General features: G+C 31.3%; 1 protein-coding gene across 1 annotated transcript; it reads left to right on the top strand.

Moving 5' to 3' along the window:
• Nucleotides 1–1,013: 1,013 nt before the first annotated feature.
• Nucleotides 1,014–14,103, top strand: LOC143227307 (steroidogenic acute regulatory protein-like). The gene is made up of 7 exons (XM_076458764.1): nt 1,014–1,071; nt 2,330–2,613; nt 7,770–7,865; nt 8,525–8,604; nt 11,342–11,446; nt 12,339–12,426; nt 13,136–14,103. The coding sequence occupies exons 1-7, from the start codon at nt 1,014–1,016 to the stop codon at nt 13,244–13,246; spliced, it is 822 nt and encodes a 273-aa protein (XP_076314879.1). The 3' UTR covers nt 13,247–14,103.
• Nucleotides 14,104–21,475: the final 7,372 nt, after the last annotated feature.

Below are 21,475 nucleotides of genomic sequence, written 5' to 3'. Positions count from 1 at the left end.
CGTAAGCTGATTTTTATACCACACATCAAGCAGCTACGGATCACATGTAGAAAAAGCACTGAACATCCTCTGTATCCTCTCTTCCACCCCTTGGGAACAGATCGATGTTCTATGCTAAAGATATATAGTGCTGTTATTTGATCTAAACTCGACTATGCATCACTTTCCTATGGCTCTGCCAGCACCTTGGCCATAAAGATGCTAGACCCCCATCATCATCAAGTACTTCGGCTCTGCACCAGGGCTTTCTGCACTTCCCAGTTCACAGCTAATACACAGAGTCTCATGAACCTTCTTTACACCTCTGCCGTTTGCAACTGTCTTTATTGTATGCTTTGAAATTTCATTTCTTATCAAAGCGTCCCACCTGTGGTTGTGTTTTTCTTCCTTGGTGAGCCATACTTTTTCAGAACAGATAATCTGCTATTGCTCTTTTTGGCTTTCATATTCAGATGCAGTTGGTTATATTGGGTTTGTTCTTGGATAACATTGCTGTATCCACTGGTAAGCCCATCCCACAATAGCTTATTACAGTCCCCAAATTTGACCTGTCCTTAAGTAATCTGAGAAAAGCTAACACTCCAGATTGGAAATACTGTCTGTAATTTGCTCAACATCTTTTGAACTATCATTTGATTCCTATTTATACAGATGGTTCAATATCATGTGACTGTGATGGCACTGCCATGGTTTGTTGTGGTTCGGTGGTTGTGTGCAGAAATCCCTCAACAGCTTTTGTGTTCACTGCTGAACTGTACACTATTTCTATTGCCCTGGATCACAAAGAAGTTAAGCAGTACTCAAATTGCACTATTTATACTGACTCACGTAGTTCTCTACTGACCCTGGAATTACTTCATGTTAGTTCACACCCTGTTTTCACCGATATTCAAAACCGACTGGCCCATTTCTTTTTAACATCTGCTTCTATCCAGTTTTTCTTGATACCAGGCCACATTGGTATTTGTAGGAACAAGCTCGCTGACACTGTCACTGCTGTGCCTGTTTCATACATGGACTGTGGTCCTGTACTCAAGGCTTGGCTTCGTGCTAGTTGGCAGTCGACTTGGAGTGAGCGAAGGGAAAACAAGCTTTTCCGAATAAAACCCTCTATTGGACTTTGGGCATCTTGCTTCCATAAAGATCGGAAAGAGGAAGTTGTTCTAACTAGACTACTCATTTGTTACAGTTTCTTAACTCATTGTTTTCTTTTATTTGGAACTGATGCACCAATGTGTTTTCTGTGTAACACTCAAGTCACTATAAGCCACATTTTACTTTCTTGCCATCATTGAGAGTCATAATGATGGCACCATTTTAAACATGTTCTTTCCCAAGGTTTGTCCATAACATTAGACAGTGTTATTGATGATGGTGACACTGTCTACCTTAAAAACGTTTTTAGTTTTTTAAAGGCCATTAATTTTTTTAATTAAAACATTAGACTTTTTCTTAATGTGATTCCCTTTTAAGAATAAAAGTATATCCAGTCTCATTTGATATTAGAAAATGGCTGTACTGTCAAATTACTTGAAACCAAGAATGGAAAGGCCAACTTCAGGTGATTAATGCTGCTGTTTGTACTACCTGTTAGTCATTCTGGTGAGTTATAATTAAACTTTTATTACAAGTCTTTTAAAACTGTTATTACTTTCCATTCTGAAAATGGCCATGACGTCAAATAGGACTGGAAAGACCAACTTCAGGTGACTAACAGTGGTTTTTATTTACCTGTTAGTCTTCCTGGTGACTATAATGTACTAGTAGTGTGAAGACAAAACAAGTTACCATAGTGTACTAGTAGTGTGAAGACAAGGCAAATTACCATAGTGTACTAGTAGTGTACAGACAAGACAAGTTACTGTAGTGTAGAGACAAAGAAAGTTACCATAATGTACTACTAGTGTGTAGACAAAGCAAATTACCATAGTGTAGTGGTAGTGTGAAGACAAAACAAGTTACCATAATGTACTACTAGTGTGTAGACAAAGCAAATTACCATAGTGTAGTGGTAGTGTGAAGACAAAACAAGTTACCATAATGTACTACTTGTGTGTAGACAAAGCAAATTACCATAGTGTAGTGGTAGTGTATTAAGGGACATTTTAAACATGAGAAATATTTAAAATTTATCTATACTTTAGGCTTAACACCCACTCTTGTTTGTTGATATCTTATTCAGTTTCATCTCACATTTAGGCTTTGAAGAGCATCTTTTTACATTTCCTCATTTTTTGTTTGGTCATCTCTCCTTAGTGGTGTTTAATCTGTTACATACCAGTTAGTGCCACTTGACATTAATGTGTGGAGTCAAAATTTGTAATTACAGTTACAATTACATCATTGGTAAGATCTTTACTGGGTTGTCATGTATCACATAAAAATCACATCTTCTATTTGTGTCTCTGGAATTTATTATTTTCAACTTTGCATACATTAACAGACTGTTATCTTCTACTTCAGGGAGTTGAGTACAAAATAAAAGTTGATGAAGCCTTAGAAGAGGCTCTGGAGATTATTTCTTCTGGAAGCTGGAAAACGGAAATATTTGTAAATGAAGATGTCGTCCAGAGCCGACAAGTTTCTAAGTATGGTAAAGTTTTCAAGTTTGTGGTAAGCACAGATTAAATGATTTATGGCATTGACCCAGAGTTTTGCTTTCTCTTTTTATGTGCAAAAAATTAAAAGCATGATTTTTAAATCTATCTACATTTTTTTTTGTTTGACTTGGACAATGGTATATTTATTTTTCTCTGCTGCAGCTGGAAACATTGTGATATTTCTAAATGGCATTAGAAAATCATGACTGTGGTGAAGTGTTGTGGTGATCGTGTAAGATAAGACATTAAGCAGAGCTACGTATCAAATTATCAGAAGAGAAAAGCAGTGAAGTAAAATTATAACATTCAATAGCACTTAGCAGTAGTTAGCTAAAAACAATTTGTCTTTGACTGAAATATTAGGTATTTAAATCTAGGGATCCAATAATTTGGGAGGTATAAATTAACTCTCAGTTGAATGTTTAGCCTAAATTATGTCAAAGCTTCGTTATCATTTTGTGAGCTAATTTATTTTTTGTCAGTTTAACTTCTATGAAATTGACCTAGAAATAATACAAAGATGTATCTGTGTCTAGATTATTATTTGGTGATTTTTCATTTGTAAATAAATGAACATTTTATGCCTTAAAATACAAACATAATTAGTGAAAATGAAGTGTAATGAACTGACCAATAGTTTAGTAATTTATATCCAATTTTTGACTTTTGATGTGCTGTTTTAGTTTGGTTTTTTTTACCCATGTGTAAAATATGGAAGTTGTTTCTTTGAATCAGACAGAAGTAATGTTTGTCTATAACTATTGTACTAAAGATCATTTGTTTTTACAGAAGTAATGTTTGTCTATAACTATTGTACTAAAGATCATTTGTTTTTACAGAAGTAATGTTTGTCTATAACTATTGTACTAAAGATCATTTATTTTTATAGAAGTAATGTTTGTCTATAACTATTGTACTAAAGATCATTTGTTTTTACAGAAGTAATGTTTGTCTATAACTATTGTACTAAAGATCATTTGTTTTTACAGAAGTAATGTTTGTCTATAACTATTGTACTAAAGATCATTTGTTTTTACAGACTAAAGTAATGTTTGTCTATAACTATTGTACTAAAGATCATTTGTTTTACAGAAGTAATGTTTGTCTATAACTATTGTACTAAAGATCATTTGTTTTACAGAAGTAATGTTTGTCTATAACTATTGTACTAAAGATCATTTGTTTTTACAGAAGTAATGTTTGTCTATAACTATTGTACTAAAGATCATTTGTTTTTACAGAAGTAATGTTTGTCTATAACTATTGTACTAAAGATCATTTGTTTTTACAGAAGTAATGTTTGTCTATAACTATTGTACTAAAGATCATTTGTTTTTACAGAAGTAATGTTTGTCTATAACTATTGTACTAAAGATCATTTTTTTACAGAAGTAATGTTTGTCTATAACTATTGTACTAAAGATCATTTGTTTTTTACAGAAGTAATGTTTGTCTATAACTATTGTACTAAAGATCATTTGTTTTACAGAAGTAATGTTTGTCTATAACTATTGTACTAAAGATCATTTGTTTTTACAGAAGTAATGTTTGTCTATAACTATTGTACTAAAGATCATTTGTTTTTTCTACAGAAGTAATGTTTGTCTATAACTATTGTACTAAAGATCATTTGTTTTTTACAGAAGTAATGTTTGTCTATAACTATTGTACTAAAGATCATTTGTTTTTACAGAAGTAATGCTTGTCTATAACTATTGTACTAAAGATCATTTGTTTTTACAGAAGTAATGCTTGTCTATAACTATTGTACTAAAGATCATTTGTTTTTACAGAAGTAATGCTTGTCTATAACTATTGTACTAAAGATCATTTGTTTTTACAGAAGTAATGTTTGTCTATAACTATTGTACTAAAGATCATTTGTTTTACAGAAGTAATGTTTGTCTATAACTATTGTACTAAAGATCATTTGTTTTACAGAAGTAATGTTTGTCTATAACTATTGTACTAAAGATCATTTGTTTTACAGAAGTAATGTTTGTCTATAACTATTGTACTAAAGATCATTTGTTTTACAGAAGTAATGTTTGTCTATAACTATTGTACTAAAGATCATTTGTTTTTACAGAAGTAATGTTTGTCTATAACTATTGTACTAAAGATCATTTGTTTTACAGAAGTAATGTTTGTCTATAACTATTGTACTAAAGATCATTTGTTTTTACAGAAGTAATGTTTGTCTATAACTATTGTACTAAAGATCATTTGTTTTTACAGAAGTAATGTTTGTCTATAACTATTGTACTAAAGATCATTTGTTTTTACAGAAGTAATGTTTGTCTATAACTATTGTACTAAAGATCATTTGTTTTACAGAAGTAATGTTTGTCTATAACTATTGTACTAAAGATCATTTGTTTTTACAGAAGTAATGTTTGTCTATAACTATTGTACTAAAGATCATTTGTTTTTACAGAAGTAATGTTTGTCTATAACTATTGTACTAAAGATCATTTGTTTTTATAGAAGTAATGTTTGTCTATAACTATTGTACTAAAGATCATTTGTTTTTACAGAAGTAATGTTTGTCTATAACTATTGTACTAAAGATCATTTGTTTTACAGAAGTAATGTTTGTCTATAACTATTGTACTAAAGATCATTTGTTTTTTACAGAGTAATGTTTGTCTATAACTATTGTACTAAAGATCATTTGTTTTACAGAAGTAATGTTTGTCTATAACTATTGTACTAAAGATCATTTGTTTTACAGAAGTAATGTTTGTCTATAACTATTGTACTAAAGATCATTTGTTTTACAGAAGTAATGTTTGTCTATAACTATTGTACTAAAGATCATTTGTTTTACAGAAGTAATGTTTGTCTATAACTATTGTACTAAAGATCATTTGTTTTACAGAAGTAATGTTTGTCTATAACTATTGTACTAAAGATCATTTGTTTTTTACAGAAGTAATGTTTGTCTATAACTATTGTACTAAAGATCATTTTTTTACAGAAGTAATGTTTGTCTATAACTATTGTACTAAAGATCATTTGTTTTTACAGAAGTAATGTTTGTCTATAACTATTGTACTAAAGATCATTTGTTTTTACAGAAGTAATGCTTGTCTATAACTATTGTACTAAAGATCATTTGTTTTTACAGAAGTAATGCTTGTCTATAACTATTGTACTAAAGATCATTTGTTTTTACAGAAGTAATGTTTGTCTATAACTATTGTACTAAAGATCATTTGTTTTTACAGAAGTAATGTTTGTCTATAACTATTGTACTAAAGATCATTTGTTTTTACAGAAGTAATGTTTGTCTATAACTATTGTACTAAAGATCATTTGTTTTTACAGAAGTAATGCTTGTCTATAACTATTGTACTAAAGATCATTTGTTTTTACAGAAGTAATGCTTGTCTATAACTATTGTACTAAAGATCATTTGTTTTTACAGAAGTAATGCTTGTCTATAACTATTGTACTAAAGATCATTTGTTTTTTACAGAAGTAATGCTTGTCTATAACTATTGTACTAAAGATCATTTGTTTTACAGAAGTAATGTTTGTCTATAACTATTGTACTAAAGATCATTTGTTTTTACAGAAGTAATGTTTGTCTATAACTATTGTACTAAAGATCATTTGTTTTTACAGAAGTAATGTTTGTCTATAACTATTGTACTAAAGATCATTTGTTTTTACAGAAGTAATGTTTGTCTATAACTATTGTACTAAAGATCATTTGTTTTTACAGAAGTAATGTTTGTCTATAACTATTGTACTAAAGATCATTTGTTTTTACAGAAGTAATGTTTGTCTATAACTATTGTACTAAAGATCATTTTTTTTATAGAAGTAATGTTTGTCTATAACTATTGTACTAAAGATCATTTGTTTTTACAGAAGTAATGTTTGTCTATAACTATTGTACTAAAGATCATTTGTTTTTACAGAAGTAATGCTTGTCTATGACTATTGTACTAAAGATCATTTGTTTTTACAGAAGTAATGTTTGTCTATAACTATTGTACTAAAGATCATTTGTTTTTACAGAAGTAATGCTTGTCTTTTTACTATTGTACTAAAGATCATTTGTTTTTACAGAAGTAATGCTTGTCTATAACTATTGTACTAAAGATCATTTGTTTTTACAGAAGTAATGCTTGTCTATAACTATTGTACTAAAGATCATTTGTTTTTATAGAAGTAATGTTTGTCTATAACTATTGTACTAAAGATCATTTGTTTTTTATCTTATGGGTGAACTTCATCATATTTGAATACCACCATGTGGACATAAGTTGCATTCTGTGATATCTCTTCAGGCTTTATTTCCTGAAATTTATTATGTGTTGAAGGTCTCTCCTTACTTACTTTATTTTCTTACCAACTTTTCCAATTTCTTGATTTTGAACCGTTTGTGTTGAGAAGAATTAGGTATTAGCCAAGTTATACCTTAACCCTGCAACTTTTTTGCACCAGAATAATTATTTGTGTTGTTTTAATGTTCTGTTTACGTTCATTCACTGTTATGCTGAGGCTACAGGTTTACTCAGAGATGCCTTCAAAAAAGAGGTTAGTTAAAAAGGCTAAAATTTCAAAATTGTTATAACTTTTAACTTGTATTTTTATTTCTAGATTCAAGCCATTAATTTATGGAGTGATTACTCAGATATTGGTCATATCTGTCACATGCTAATTCATTCTGATTGTGTTGTTTGATTTATGCCAGATCAAAGGCTCACATTTTAAAATTTGCTTTCCCCAAATTTGATTATGAAGGAAAGTTGTTTTGGTAAATAATTTCCATCCATACAGTGATAAATCAACTTGATTTGAAATTCCTATACATACATCTTTTATATGTAAGACTTACGATTGTTTATTGGTATCTTGTTATTGTTTCAGCATTAAAGTTTATTTAAAGTAATTTAATGATTAAAATCACTGTGATTGAAGGCACATTGTTAACTAGTTAATGTGTTTATATTTAATTACAGCTGTTTTGATAAATTACAGCTAGAACTCTATAAATTAAAGTACTTGCTCCAAGTGTTTCTGTTAGATAACAGATAAACTTTTTTAAAACTAAGGCCAGTCTATTATGCTTGCTTGAACTAGCTAGACTTTACAAGAGGTCATTATTTTCTTTAAATATATATACTTTCACCATTTATCGTCTTTCTTTTTCAGGGCAAAATAAAAATTACACCTCAAAAGGTGATTCACCATCTCTTCTACAATATTGAAAGCATGCCAGAATGGAACCCAACAATTAAACAGATAAAGGTGTCTGAATTAGGCAACTTTTATACCTTAAGTGATAATTACCGTAATTTTCCTGTTAATAAAAAATAAAAACGTTTACATTTAATAATAGAGAAAAAAATATTTTCATATTAAGTCTAAAATTGTAATAGTGAAACTGATGTACACAAACTAGAAGTGACAATTTCATACTTTAGAGACCACCATTAGTTAAGTTGATTAGTTTTGAAGTCACTTTAAAGCTTCTTCATTGTATTATTCAGGCTTTAATTGATCAAGGCTGTCTGTTTTAATACTTGTTAGTAAATTTTGGGTTGTGTGATGTTTCGATGGATGGGAGTAAAATGTTTTATTCTTAGTGAAGGATGTGCAGAGATTTTCTTCTATGTTTAATATTATGCTGTAAAATCATGGGTTGCTGTAAGATAGGAACCATCTTTAATAAATTATTGATAATATATCAACCTCCTATATGTGCTCTATCCACTGCCAATGAGCCATTTGTTACAATACCAGAGCTCACCAGGATGGCTGGAATATGACAGCCATAGTACTTGTCAAGACAGTATAGTTAATAACTTAAACAACAACTGTTTTATTGTGAACTAGGCTAAGCTGGGAAACGTAAGAAAGAGAAATAACTTACTAATAATAACATTCAATTGTTATTTACCTTCCAGGTTCTTCAGAAAATTGACAGTTATACAGATATTGTTTACGTAGTGGCCACAAATAGAGCAGGAGGCATTGTTGCTAGCAGGTAGCTTATTGATATCTTCTTTTTTCTTAATTAAATATCATTTATTGATGGGAAGGAGAGATTCTTATTCTTGTCACAGGTTTTTGAAAAGTTTTGATTCCATATTTCTTCCACTTATTGTATCTCTGTACTAGAGAAAGACAAGAATGCAGGTAGGTAGTCCTTTATTGTTCCTTCTGTTGAATAATTGTTTTAAATGTTAGTGGTAAGTTTCAGTGAAGTTTATTTTTATCCTAAAGTAATCCATAATGAAATACAATGTTTGTATGATAGCTGTTGACCTTTGATAAAGAATATTTTGAAAGAAATGAAAATGACAGACTAGAAGTAAACTTTAAAATGTTTTAAGAAACAAAATGGTTTGGCATTATCTTTCATAACACGACTTTTAGAAATTATGTTGACAATAATGTATTCAGATTAATATTTCTAAAACAAACATAGAGCTCACTAATCAATATTAAATGGGGTTATTTATTAAACTTTTAATTCTTCACTGTAAAATAAAATGTTGGAAAACTTGTATCAAGATTGTTTTGGAATAAGTCAAACCCTGCAATTTTGTAGCTATTTATGTAATCTGTGAGTACTGGTGTACAACTCTGTTATATAGTAGCTATTTATCTAATCTGTGAGTACTGGTGTACAACTCTGTTATATAGTAACTGTTTATGTAATCTGTGAGTACTGGTGTACAGCTCTGTTATATAGTAGCTATTTAAGTGATAGGTGAGCACTGGTATACAACTCTGTTATCTTAGCAGCTTATTAAGTGATCTGTAAGCACTGGTGTACAGCTCTGTTATATTGTAGCTGTTTAAGTGATATGTGAGCACTGGTGTACCACTCTGTTATCTTAGCAGCTATTTAAGTGATATGTGAGCACTGGTATACAACTCTCTTACCTTAGCAGCTATTTAAGTGATAGGTGAGCACTGGTATACAACTCTGTTATCTTACCAGCTTATTAAGTGATCTGTAAGCACTGGTGTACAGCTCTGTTATATTGTAGCTGTTTAAGTGATATGTGAGCACTGGTGTACCACTCTGTTATCTTAGCAGCTATTTAAGTGATATGTGAGCACTGGTATACAACTCTGTTACCTTAGCAGCTACTTAAGTGATATGTGAGCACTGGTATACAACTCTGTTACCTTAGCAGCTACTTAAGTGATATGTGAGCACTGGTATACAACTCTGTTACCTTAGCAGATTTTTAAGTGATATGTGAGCACTGGTATACAACTCTGTTACCTTAGCAGCTGTTTAAGTGATATGTGAGAAATGGTGTGTTTGATTCCTTTTTGATGTATTATTCCAGCTGCTGTAGGTTTCTACATTTCGGACATTATTAATGCACTATTTATTGATTTTCTTCATCAATTTTTATCAACAATAAAGCACCATGTCCACTGGATATGTCCCTCTAGTGGAGAAATAATGTAGATTATAATTGTGAATATAGTATATGTATCTGCATGAAAGTAGGCAAGCATTCAGTAAAAGGTGCATATTGTCTGTTTTAGACAAAAACTTAACAGAAATGTTACAAATGTATTTATACTCAAGGTATGTCTGTGAAATGACAGTGTTAGTCTAACTGAAACACTGATAATTCAGAGTGGAAGCTATGGCTTACTTGCAGAATAAATGTAGTTTTGTTAGTTTGTAAAGTCTCCAGAACCTCTTCTGAAATGTATATTTTCTCAAGTTTCTTTTTCAGAATCTTTATATCCTGTGTCTGGTATTTACCCTCCTCTGTATCAGAAATGTAGGTTGAGATAAACAATCGATAACATTGACATAAAAGAAAATACAGTGTTGAATAGCACACTGCATAATGTCATGGTTTGCACACGATTTCCACCTATGCATGTCAGGTTAAGACATTTCTTTGATACATTTCAAATCAGAGAAAGAAGTTCAGATTTTTTTTCTGTTATAAGATCTACATCATAGGCTCCTGTTTTGGTTTTGTACTTCTAAGAAAACACTGTCTTTACAGACTGTTTGTTTTTGGAACTCTACAATTATATGGAGGTGTTCTTATGGTACAATATTGCTGTTTTCATAACTTAAGTTTTTCTAAAAATGTCATCTCTGTAATGGCATAAAAATACCTTTGAAGTAAAACAAGCTATGGATATACTAGAACTATATTTTGACATTGCTTTGCAGATGGTTAAAGCAGCTCGTGGAAATATATTTATATTTCGATTTGATGTCCTTAACCAACATTTATGTATTTTTCTAATATTATTTTTAAAAAACAAAATTGAATTCTTAAGACTATAAGAAGATTAGTTTTGATAGTTTATGTTTCTATAAAAGTTTGTGTAGGACATGTGGTTTGCTAACTGTAGGCAGTAATAAGTAGTACACAAAAATTAAACAGAACTTATGTTTTTATCTTCATTAGTTAGATGATTATAATTTTAAAAAAAAGTACATTCAAAAGCAGTGGAAGATTAGATAAGATATTACAAATTTCAATTTTTTTTCTGATTTCACTCCTCTCAGAATTATGAAATATTTTCAGGAAATATGAAACAACTTTGTTTCACTTTATACTTTTGAATTGTGGGTTGTTATATTAAGAAGGGGTTTTTAATTGTGTTGAAGGTTTAATGTTGAAACAGGTTAAAACGAAGCACACTTTAGCTTGTACTTGAACTGCATTGACTATCGAGTAAGATTCTTTTAATGTATGTTCAAATTTGTCTTTTTTTTTTTATAGGGATTTTGTAGTTGCTAGGATGTTGGAGAATCGAGGTGGGTCTATTATTAATGCTATGGTGTCTGTAACACATCCTAGCATGCCTCTACAAGCCAAGCATGTGAGGTAATGGAGTTATAAAACTAGAATAAAGTTGAAAATACATGATTTGGTATATTTTAAAAATCTATATTTCTAATAAAAATTATTACATAAATATTTATTACTATTTGCACTGTTATTCCAAAAGTGCACGTTGTAATTATAAGAAATAATTCTGGTTGTATGCTATAGGACTTATAACCTTGATATATTGCCACTGACTTTTAGAAAAACACTTAGGTTCAAGTTAACACAATCATGTGATATGCTATAATTTGAACACTTTTGAAAGGTGTACTTTTTCAGAGGGAAACAAAGAGTGCTTTAACAATAAAGTATCATATCATTGAGACTACTTTGTGGTAATATCTGACGTCTTTTTTTACATTTGTGTATAATTTTAAAATAATTCTCATTTTAATGATTCTGTTTACAATCAGAAGCCTCTTGATATAATGATATTTATTGGTTTTGACAATAAATTCTGAAAAGCATTTTAAAAGTAAACTTTTCTTCTTTTACTTCAATATTTCCAACTCCTACGACACATGAGGGCCATGTATGTGATGTAATGAATATTGTGTTACAATGTAGCAACTAATTTTAAATTTATTTTCTACAAAGATGCATCTTCTACTATGTCATACTAGTTAACTTTCTTAAGTACTTTTGTTATTCTGGTATGAGTTGTGAAATCGATTGTGCTCATAAGAGGAAATGAACCTTCAAATTAATACTAGTATTAAATTATTTTCAATGTGAGCTTACACCTCTAAAATAATGGTAGTTGGAATTTGTAGTAATGTTAAGATTCAAAAAAGGTTAAGAGAAACCAGATGTATTAGTTTAATCCTGAAGTAAATAAATAAAACTTTGAAACAGATATCAAATATAACATCATAATTATTATTTTTAGAGGGGAACATGGACCCAGTGTTTATGTATTTAGTCCAGTGGATGGGAGTACATGTCATCTACAATGGCTGTTGAACACAAATCTTAAGGTCGTGACCATATTTTACTTTTCTTACTTTGACTATAATTTTGTTTCATGTCTTCTTATAAAATCATATGGTTTATTATGAGCAAAAATTTATTTACTGTTATGACTTTACCAGTTCTAGTAGTGAAATAACTGTTTGTAGTACAATAACAGTATTTCTACTAGTCCTGAGGAAGACACTTTGACAAAAAAAATGTTTGTTTTTATTTTTAATATTATTATTTGAAGGGTAATGATAATTTTATTTATTGTCAAAATATTTAAATCCTGCCAGTATGTACTACAAATTCTTAAGAACAACATTATTATATTGAAATTTGTAGCACCAGTACTTTAAAATAACTGTTGAACCAGTAATTTTTATTAGTAGTAGTAATTTTTATTGAGGTCACCTGTACCTATATCTCAGTTTAGAAATACAATATATAATATTTAATGTTTTTAATAATTTAGAAAAAAAAAACTTAAGTGTTTTTATATTGCACTCCAACAACTCAGTGATAGGCTTAAAATGCTACAAATCAGGTTTTGATACTCATTGTTGGCATAGCAACGTGTAACTTTGTACTTAATTATAAACAAACAGTTTTTTTTTATATTTTCTTAGCTATAAATTATACTTGTGCAAACTTCAGCTATTTTTGTATAACTTTCAAATTGTTTGTTAACTTACACAATTAAATATCTAATAGTGTATCTCTTTCCTCTAGGGTTGGCTTCCTCAGTATTTAGTTGACCAGACTATGGCTCATTTTATGTTTAATTATGTAAATCACTTGCGAGATTATACCAGAAATGGAATGAACAACACTGAAGAATAAGTGTAGTGAATGTTTCAGTCTTTATAGACTTGTGCAGTAAGTGCTCAGGGAACATTATATAGAAGATTCATATGGAAAAACATTCATTGAAAGACAATACAGTATCAGTGCTTGTTGTAATAAATCTAAACTTGAAGGGGCACATGGAAATTCTCATAAATTTTAAAGTTTTTTTTATTGTTATTTAATACATGTCTGAGAAGTATCTGTTACTGGTTGACAGTTATAAGCTACAAATTAGTCAATATCTTTGCATATAACACTATGTAACACAAATTTTGTTCCTGGATAATATGTGTTATTTCTTAATTGCTTATGTTGTAAAAGTAGAGAAAATGGCCATTATTTCCTTCAAACTTTGGTTTTGTAACCTGGATAATGAAATTTAGAAATTAACATATTTTCTGTGTAAAAACGGGCACATTTGCACATTTTCATTTACATAAGGTCTGAATAAAACAACATATGAGTCAAGATTTACATGTATTTATACTAAAGTTATACAAACATGAACAAAAATGTTTAGAAGTGAGTAGTTTTTTCGAGATTTGCGACTGTAATGTAAATCACTTTCATGTATCAACCCCCAAATATAGTCTCCCATCATGTTTTCATTATACGCTCCTTTATCAAGATGAGCGTCAAGGATATGGACTTTCAGGGACATCTTGCAGCCCATTTTGCCGTAGTTCTTCACCAGAGCCTCAACCAGTTCCACATAATTTTCGTCCTTGTGATTGCCCAAGAAGCCCCAAACCACTGCGACAAAGCTGCCCCGAGTTTTTTTTTCCCTTCCTATTGAGTTTCTTGGGGAATTCTTCGGAATCTTCTTTATTTGTGGTCTAACGAAGACACCAGCTTTGATCTTTGCCTCAGACAGCTTAGAGAAAAAGTCTCGAAGGTGCTTGAAGGCTGCAGACCTTACCAAGAGCTGTGACAAATTGTTTCATAAGACCCAATTTTATGTGCAATGGTGGGAACAACACTTTCTGGAGGTCCACTAGTGGCTCACACTTGACACTGTGTTTCCCCACAGAGAACTTGATCCGTTGTGGCCAATGTTTTCTGTTGCAGTGCGCTGCAGTGTCCCTGCTGTCCCAAAGGCAAAGATAACAGGGAAACTTGGTAAAGCCTCCTTTGGATAGGTCTATGTGTTCACTTAGGCAGCAAGAACTAAACTGAAGTGGTGAGTGGTGACTGTATATATATATATTACATATGAAAAGTTCTAGAAAATTCTAAAAGGTTATTGAAAATTCTCGTAAGTTCTACAATTCTTGAAAATTCTTATAAGTTCGAGAAAATTCTCTATCAACTACTCAACACTGAATCTACCTGGAATGTTCTGGAAAATGGGTAAATTTGAAAATTTCATCACCCAGGTCACAAAAGCAAAGTTTAAAGAGAAAAATAGGTCTTTTCCATTTACTTTAGGCATAAGCATTTGGGAAATAATAGTTTCTGCCCAGGAACAAGAAAAAGTAAAAATTTTGTGACGTTAGTGTGATGACAATCTGAGTGGTTGTTAATATTTTGTGTATATGTGTATGTGTGTGTTTTTATATACATAAAATTAAGTACTTTTTTGTTATTTATTTTATTAATTTCTTCTACCAGTTTCTGACTTAAAAGGTCAAACTTCAGGAAATAGTTTTACTGACGATCTATAACCAAAAATGTACAAATACCACTTTCCAACTAAACATAAACAAACTAATTAGATATAATTTCCAAATATACAAACATATAATACAGTCCATGTATAAATTAAGTACATTATAAATGGCCAAAAATAGAATAAAATTATTCTAATTGTATTTTATCTTATTATTCTAATAGAAATGTGATTTATTTATTTTATTATTTCTTCATGTTACTTACTTTAACTTTCTGCAGGTCTTAGTAATTGTTTTTACATTTCCTAGTGATTTTACACAACTAATTACTTCTGTTTTCCTACGACTATCTTTTCAAAATGGTGCCAAAATAATCCTATATAAGTTTCAGGAAAGTATGATTCTTTTAGAATTTTAAATTGTCTCAAAATACATTCATTAAAATGTTTACTGGCAGAGGGTGGACTCTTTTTGAAAATCTGACATGAAATATATTTAAATGTAGCTGTAACCTTAAATTATCTCGCAATTAAATAATTCGCTGCAGTTTACATATTTTAAAAGTTTTATTACATTTGTAGAATTACAATTAAATGAGTTATTAATTAAAAAATAAAATTTATTTGTTATTGTCTTTCATCATTTTGGTAGGTTTCACATAACCTAAATTACATGAAGCATCTCTCTGTCACAACTGAAAACACCTTCTGTAAAATCTTTTTTTGAGGTTTATTCAGTAATCCATATAAATTTTTAGGCTAACTTCTTAATAAAATAATTTCATTATTTTAATACATCTTTCAGTATTTTTCTACTGTTTGTTTTAATTGTGTATTAACAAATGAAGTATCAATATGTAATCTGTAGAATGAATCATAACAAAATATATATTATTATCTTTATTAATCTCTCGTTTTAAAGTCCAATCAAAAAAAGTTATTCTTAGCAATTTCAATCCCCTTTGAATCCCCTTCACACCAAACATGCTCACCCTTTCAGCCGTGGGGGTGTTATAATGTGACTATCAATCCCACTATTCGTTGATAAAAGAGCAGCCCAAGAGATGGCAGTGGGTGGTGATGACTAGTTGCTTTCCCTGTAGTCTTACACTGCAAAATTAGGGACGGCCAGTGCAGATAACCCTGGTGTAGCTTTGTACGAAACTCCAAACAAAGAAACCTGTAATTAGAAATCAAATAATATAATCTACTTGAAAGATTTGTAAGAACATTTAATTATATATATTTGGGGTGAGTACTAACATGTGCCAAGAAAAATTTTAGTAAATATACTTTGATAAAATTCTAAAACAATTATATGTTCATGTTTTCGTTGTCTTAGACATGGAGAATGTGAAAGACTATTTTGAAAAATATATTTCATGAAATGTATTAGTACCACTCTAAATAGGCAGTAGTAAGAGATCAGAATAATAAGCTGGGTGAAGTCACTAGGAAATGTGAATACAGTTAATAAGACTTGTGCAAGAGTATGAAATCATAGAATAAATAAATTATTATTGATAAGAATAAGTAGAATAAGATTTTAATTTAGAAAAGTATATTGACTAATTTGATTTATGTTTGAACAATTATGATGTATTTAATTTATTTGTGGGCTCTATTGTATGATTCTACATTTGGAAAGTCTGTGTATTTAATTTAGATTAGTTGAAAAGTGGTACTTGTATTTTTTTGTATAGGTTCTCAGCAGCCCAGCATGACCAGGTGGTTAGAATGCTTAACTTGTATTCTGAGGTTTGCAGGTTCGAATCTCTGTTGCACCAAACATCCTTGCTCTTTCAGCCATGGTGGCATTAAAATGTTTTGGTCTATCACAGTCTTTGTTGGCAAAAGAGTAGTCCATAGAGGTGGCTGTGGGTGGTGATGACTAGCTGCCTTCCCTCTAGTCTTACACTGCTAAATTAGGGACAGTTAGTATAGATAGCCCTCATGTATCTTTGCTCGAAATTCAAAACAAACAAACAAAAAGATCCTCAGTAAAAGTGTAACCAACGAAGTCACAAAACTGATAGAAGAAGTTAATAACAGAAAGAAGCAAAAAGATTGGTATTACAATGTTTTTTTTATTTGTATCTACAGGTGAATGTAATTGATGTTTTGGTTACAAACACACACACACACATATGTAGAGAGAGGGTTATAAAATAAAAATGTTAGGTAATCAGTACGAATTTATGATTGTTATTGTGAAAGGTTTTGTTTTATATTTTAAAATTTATCGGGTGAATTATTTTTTTAATATATATTATATTGTCCTCAAAAATGATTTTGAACTTTAATTTTTGAGTTTTCCAAAACATAAAGGCACATTGTTGTGTTTGACTTCGTCGTATGTTCTGTAGATTTTGTATTTTTTTCTAGTTTTAACACATCTAAGTACTTCATGAAAGTGCAATACACTAAACATTTGCACGTTTTATCAGCCTCTAGATCTTACGAGTTTCATAATCCTTATATCAGTACAAAGTCATTGCTTCCAAATTTAAAAACTAACATCATGTTTTAGTACATGTTCGTTTTAAAATATATAGTGTATTAATTACTAGTTCTGTCTGCTAGTTCTGATGAAACTCTAAGTGAGAACATTCGAAATAAAGTTTTTGTTATTATATGGACAGAAAAGATTTTTTTCAACTTTATTTACAAGATATTCATTACAGTAGCTTCCAATGTAAACATTCCTCACCTTTGAAACGAGAGTGCCTTAAATGAGTAATCATAAAATTCAGTTATTCAAATGGAGTATCCGAAAAGTTGGTGGTGGGTGTTGTTGACTGTCTTCCCTCTGAACTATCGCTTGTAAATGAGGAATTTCTTGCGCGGATATCCCTTGATTAACTCAGCGTGAAAATTCAACAAACAAATCGATTAAAAATGTAACCATGTGTGTGATTGGCCTTATTTCCTGAAGGATTACCCCATCTTGTCAACAATTTTAATTTTAGGCTCATTATGACTGTGGTGAACCTTGAGGTATTTTACCTAGAAGTTTGGATAATATGTTGCATTTAAACTCTACAATACCCAAAACCCAGCCTGGTATGGCCAGGTGATTAAGGCACTCGACTCGTAATCTGAGGGTCGCGGGTTCGAATCCCCGTCACACCAAATATGATTGCTCTTTCAGCCGTGGGGGCGCTGTAATGTGACGTTCAATCCCATTATTCGTTGGTAAAAGAGTAGCCCAAGAGTTAGCGGTGGGTGATGATGACTATCTGCCTTCCCTCTAGTCTTACACTGCTAAATTAGGGATGGCTAGCACAGATAGCTTTTGTGTAGCTTTGTGCAAAATTCAAACCAAACCTACCGGCCAAATTGTTCATATTTATGTATCTGTCGTGACTTGTATAACTAAATGTCATGGTGACATCTACAGTATAGTCCAGAGTGAAATAGATATGACTCTCAAATTTGTAAAAGATAAATAAATAAAAAAGGGAAAAGTGATACAGTAAAAGGTTTGATGATCCTTCCGATCAAAGACTTACCCAAGAATCCTTGAAAACAATTTTCACGGTGACTTCGAAAAGTGTCTTTAGGGACAAAAATACAATTCACTGCGTAATATATATTCTGAATTAGTTTTCGTTAAGTTTTTCTAAGTAATGATAGTATAGTTTTAAAACTATTTATCATGTAGATATAAATCACTTGGATTGTACTTAGGGTTAGTGATAATTATAAAATGTTATTGAAATAAATGTCTTTCATAATCGGATTGGTATGGCCAAGTGATTAGAACGCTCGAATCGTAGTCGACGAATTGACGATAGGTGGTGATGACTAGCTGCCTTCCCTTTAATCTCACATTGCTAAGTTAGGGTCGGCTAGCGCAAATAGCCTTCTTGTAGTTTGCTCGAAATTCATAAAGAAACCAAGTATTTTTTATGTCGCAAAAAAATGTTGGGGTCGTTGTTATAACAATATAATCCTAAATTTATATAAGTGATATATTTCTCTCTGATATTTTTATTAATATAGAGGGTTACAAACTTTGTTGCAAGGTCTTGAACAGAGAACCATACATCCGGTCGACCAGATATTCCATATAGTGCACTGGACATTGGGACTGTCTGACCTATCTTCAGAAGCACATCCCTGCAAAACAACCTTCTAATTCGTGGTCACTATTCTATGAAAATCATGTGCGTTCATAATGTAGGATAGTTAAGAAATGCATTTTAAAGATAATTACTAAAACATGTATTACCGAACAAATCCGTGTTTTGCATTTAATAGCACTAAATCTCCGATTTTACTTTATAGGAATGACAGATAGAGTAAAAACCCGATTAAACCTGTCGAGCATGCGAGAACAATTTTAGGACGTCGCGGAACAATGGATATTATTTCTCGAGCCACATTTTTCATTCCCCTAAAATTACCAAAGAAACGTAACTAAATGACATGTTAAAAACCACCACAACAAAAAAATAATTGACACATTTTTCAGCTTAAAAACTAAAGGATGGACTTGAAGAACAATGAGTGGAGGCAGTAACATGTATTACCGAACAAATCCGTGTTTTGCATTTAATAGCACTAAATCTCCGATTTTACTTTATAGGAATGACAGATAGAGTAAAAACCCGATTAAACCTGTCGAGCATGCGAGAACAATTTTAGGACGTCGCGGAACAATGGATATTATTTCTCGAGCCACATTTTTCATTCCCCTAAAATTACGAAAGAAACGTAACTAAATGACATGTTAAAAACCACCACAACAAAAAAATAATTGACACATTTTTCAGCTTAAAAACTAAAGGATGGACTTGAAGAACAATGAGTGGAGGCAGTAACTTAAGTACCACACGAAATAGAACAAATTGTCTTCAGGTGAGAAGTTCAAATAGCGAGTGTTGCTATGTGCCCTACAGACCGGATAGCATTTAATAAGAGGCTTAGTGCACAAACTACACACCCCGTCTTACATCTGCGCTCTGTGCAACTGCCCCCTTCTGCTCTACCCTATCTACGGCTCTGGTCCAATTTGTTTCTTTTTAATTTCGCGCACAGCTACTAGAGGGCTATATGCACTAGTCATCCCTGATTTAGCAGTGTAAGACTAGAGGGAAGACAGCTAGTCATCACCACCCACCGCCAACTCTTGAGCTACTCTTTTACCAACGAATAGTGGGATTGACCGTATTATTATAACGTGCCCACGGCTGAAAGGGCGAGCACGGTTGTTGTGATGGGAATTCGAACTCGCGACCCTCAGCTTACGAGTCGAGTGCCTTAACCACCTGGCCGTGCCGGACCCCCCTCTGGTCCAGAGTGCACATTTACTAAGCGCTCTAGTATCCTCAAGAATCAGTATCAACTGAATAAGAAATTTAGGTAATAGATGACCGTCCAATGGTTATTAACTAAACAAGAAAAGTAAATCTTGGATAACCTTCTATTGCAGTTGTTGTGAAACGTTTTCAAAAGAAATGAGAAAATATGAAGACCCACTCTTGTGTACTGCTTTCTCAATTCATCGAGATCAAATACAATATCCATAAGTGTTTACTCCAGTGAGTGGATTCTTAAGACAAATAGATCACAATGTTGGAAGAGGGCGCTGTGGGTTTGAGCATTATTCGGTACCAGATTTCAGTTTTTCATTGTACTACTAATATTTTATAAAACCAACTCAACATTATACGTTTGCATGAAGCAATATGTTCTTAAGTGACTATCTCATCTAGTTTCCTTTGGTCTTTAAGACCAAAACCATTTCATATTAACCAGAGGAAAATTACTCAAAAGTTAAAGTCAATTCGTGCACGGATTTAATGATAGAACAAGAAAGCTTTGAAATATAGGAATAAATACTTATTAAAATAAAGTGATAAGTGCGCGTTTAAAATGGTTGTGTCATGATTATTGTCAAAAGATTTTGTACATTGTGACGTACCACACTGGCTCTAACAACAACAGGTATTTATCACACCGAAATGAAAAAATATAATTGTTTATTCACTCTTGTAACTGTTTGTGTTTGTTAGACTTATAAATATTATTACGTATTATAATTTATCTCGGACAAGTCTCCGATATATTATTTTACACACACAATATGAATTACGATTTCAAATAACCGGACATTTCAATGAATTTAGAAGTTGATTAAATGTTGACATATTAATTTCATGATGGTTGCCAACACGATTAATGCACTCAGTTTTTTTTCTTAACACAGACATATTTTGATATACAAAGAACAATACATTTAATAATAACGGTTATTACAAATAGTTCTAACAAATCATGGTTTATATACAAGTTTTACAAACGCACACACAATCTGAATCTTTTATCGACGTTCACGGGGAGTTAATTAATTCCTTATTGATAAACATGTACACTTCTCTTGACGACTTAGAGGTGATGTAAGTTTTTCACCGACAACAATATGTAATGTGGTTATAGAAATACTTAGGTCTGAAGTTCATTCTCTGAACTTGAACGGTTAGTAATGTTCGAAATTTATAAACGATCCCGGTCAGGTATCTGTTGTTTTCCGATTAATAAGCACTTACCACAATTATAGCTTCCGAGGCGCATAATATACTGACTGTCACAAGCCAACAATATTCTCT

Source organism: Tachypleus tridentatus, chromosome 9 (assembly GCF_004210375.1).
Source record: "Tachypleus tridentatus isolate NWPU-2018 chromosome 9, ASM421037v1, whole genome shotgun sequence".
In the NCBI taxonomy this organism is placed as follows: Eukaryota; Metazoa; Arthropoda; class Merostomata; order Xiphosura; family Limulidae; genus Tachypleus; species Tachypleus tridentatus.
Note: the sequence above shows the minus strand (reverse complement) of the source record. Positions and strands in the feature narration are given on the sequence as shown.

Coding starts and splice junctions, on each gene's coding strand:
- LOC143227307 (XM_076458764.1), top strand. CDS start 1,014: ATGGACTGTGGTCCTGTACTCAAGGCTTGGCTTCGTGCTAGTTGGCAG. Junction 1,072..2,329: donor TAGTTGGCAGTCGACTTGGA/GTGAGCGAAGGG, acceptor TTGTAATTACAG/TTACAATTACATCATTGGTA. Junction 7,866..8,524: donor CAACAATTAAACAGATAAAG/GTGTCTGAATTA, acceptor TTTACCTTCCAG/GTTCTTCAGAAAATTGACAG.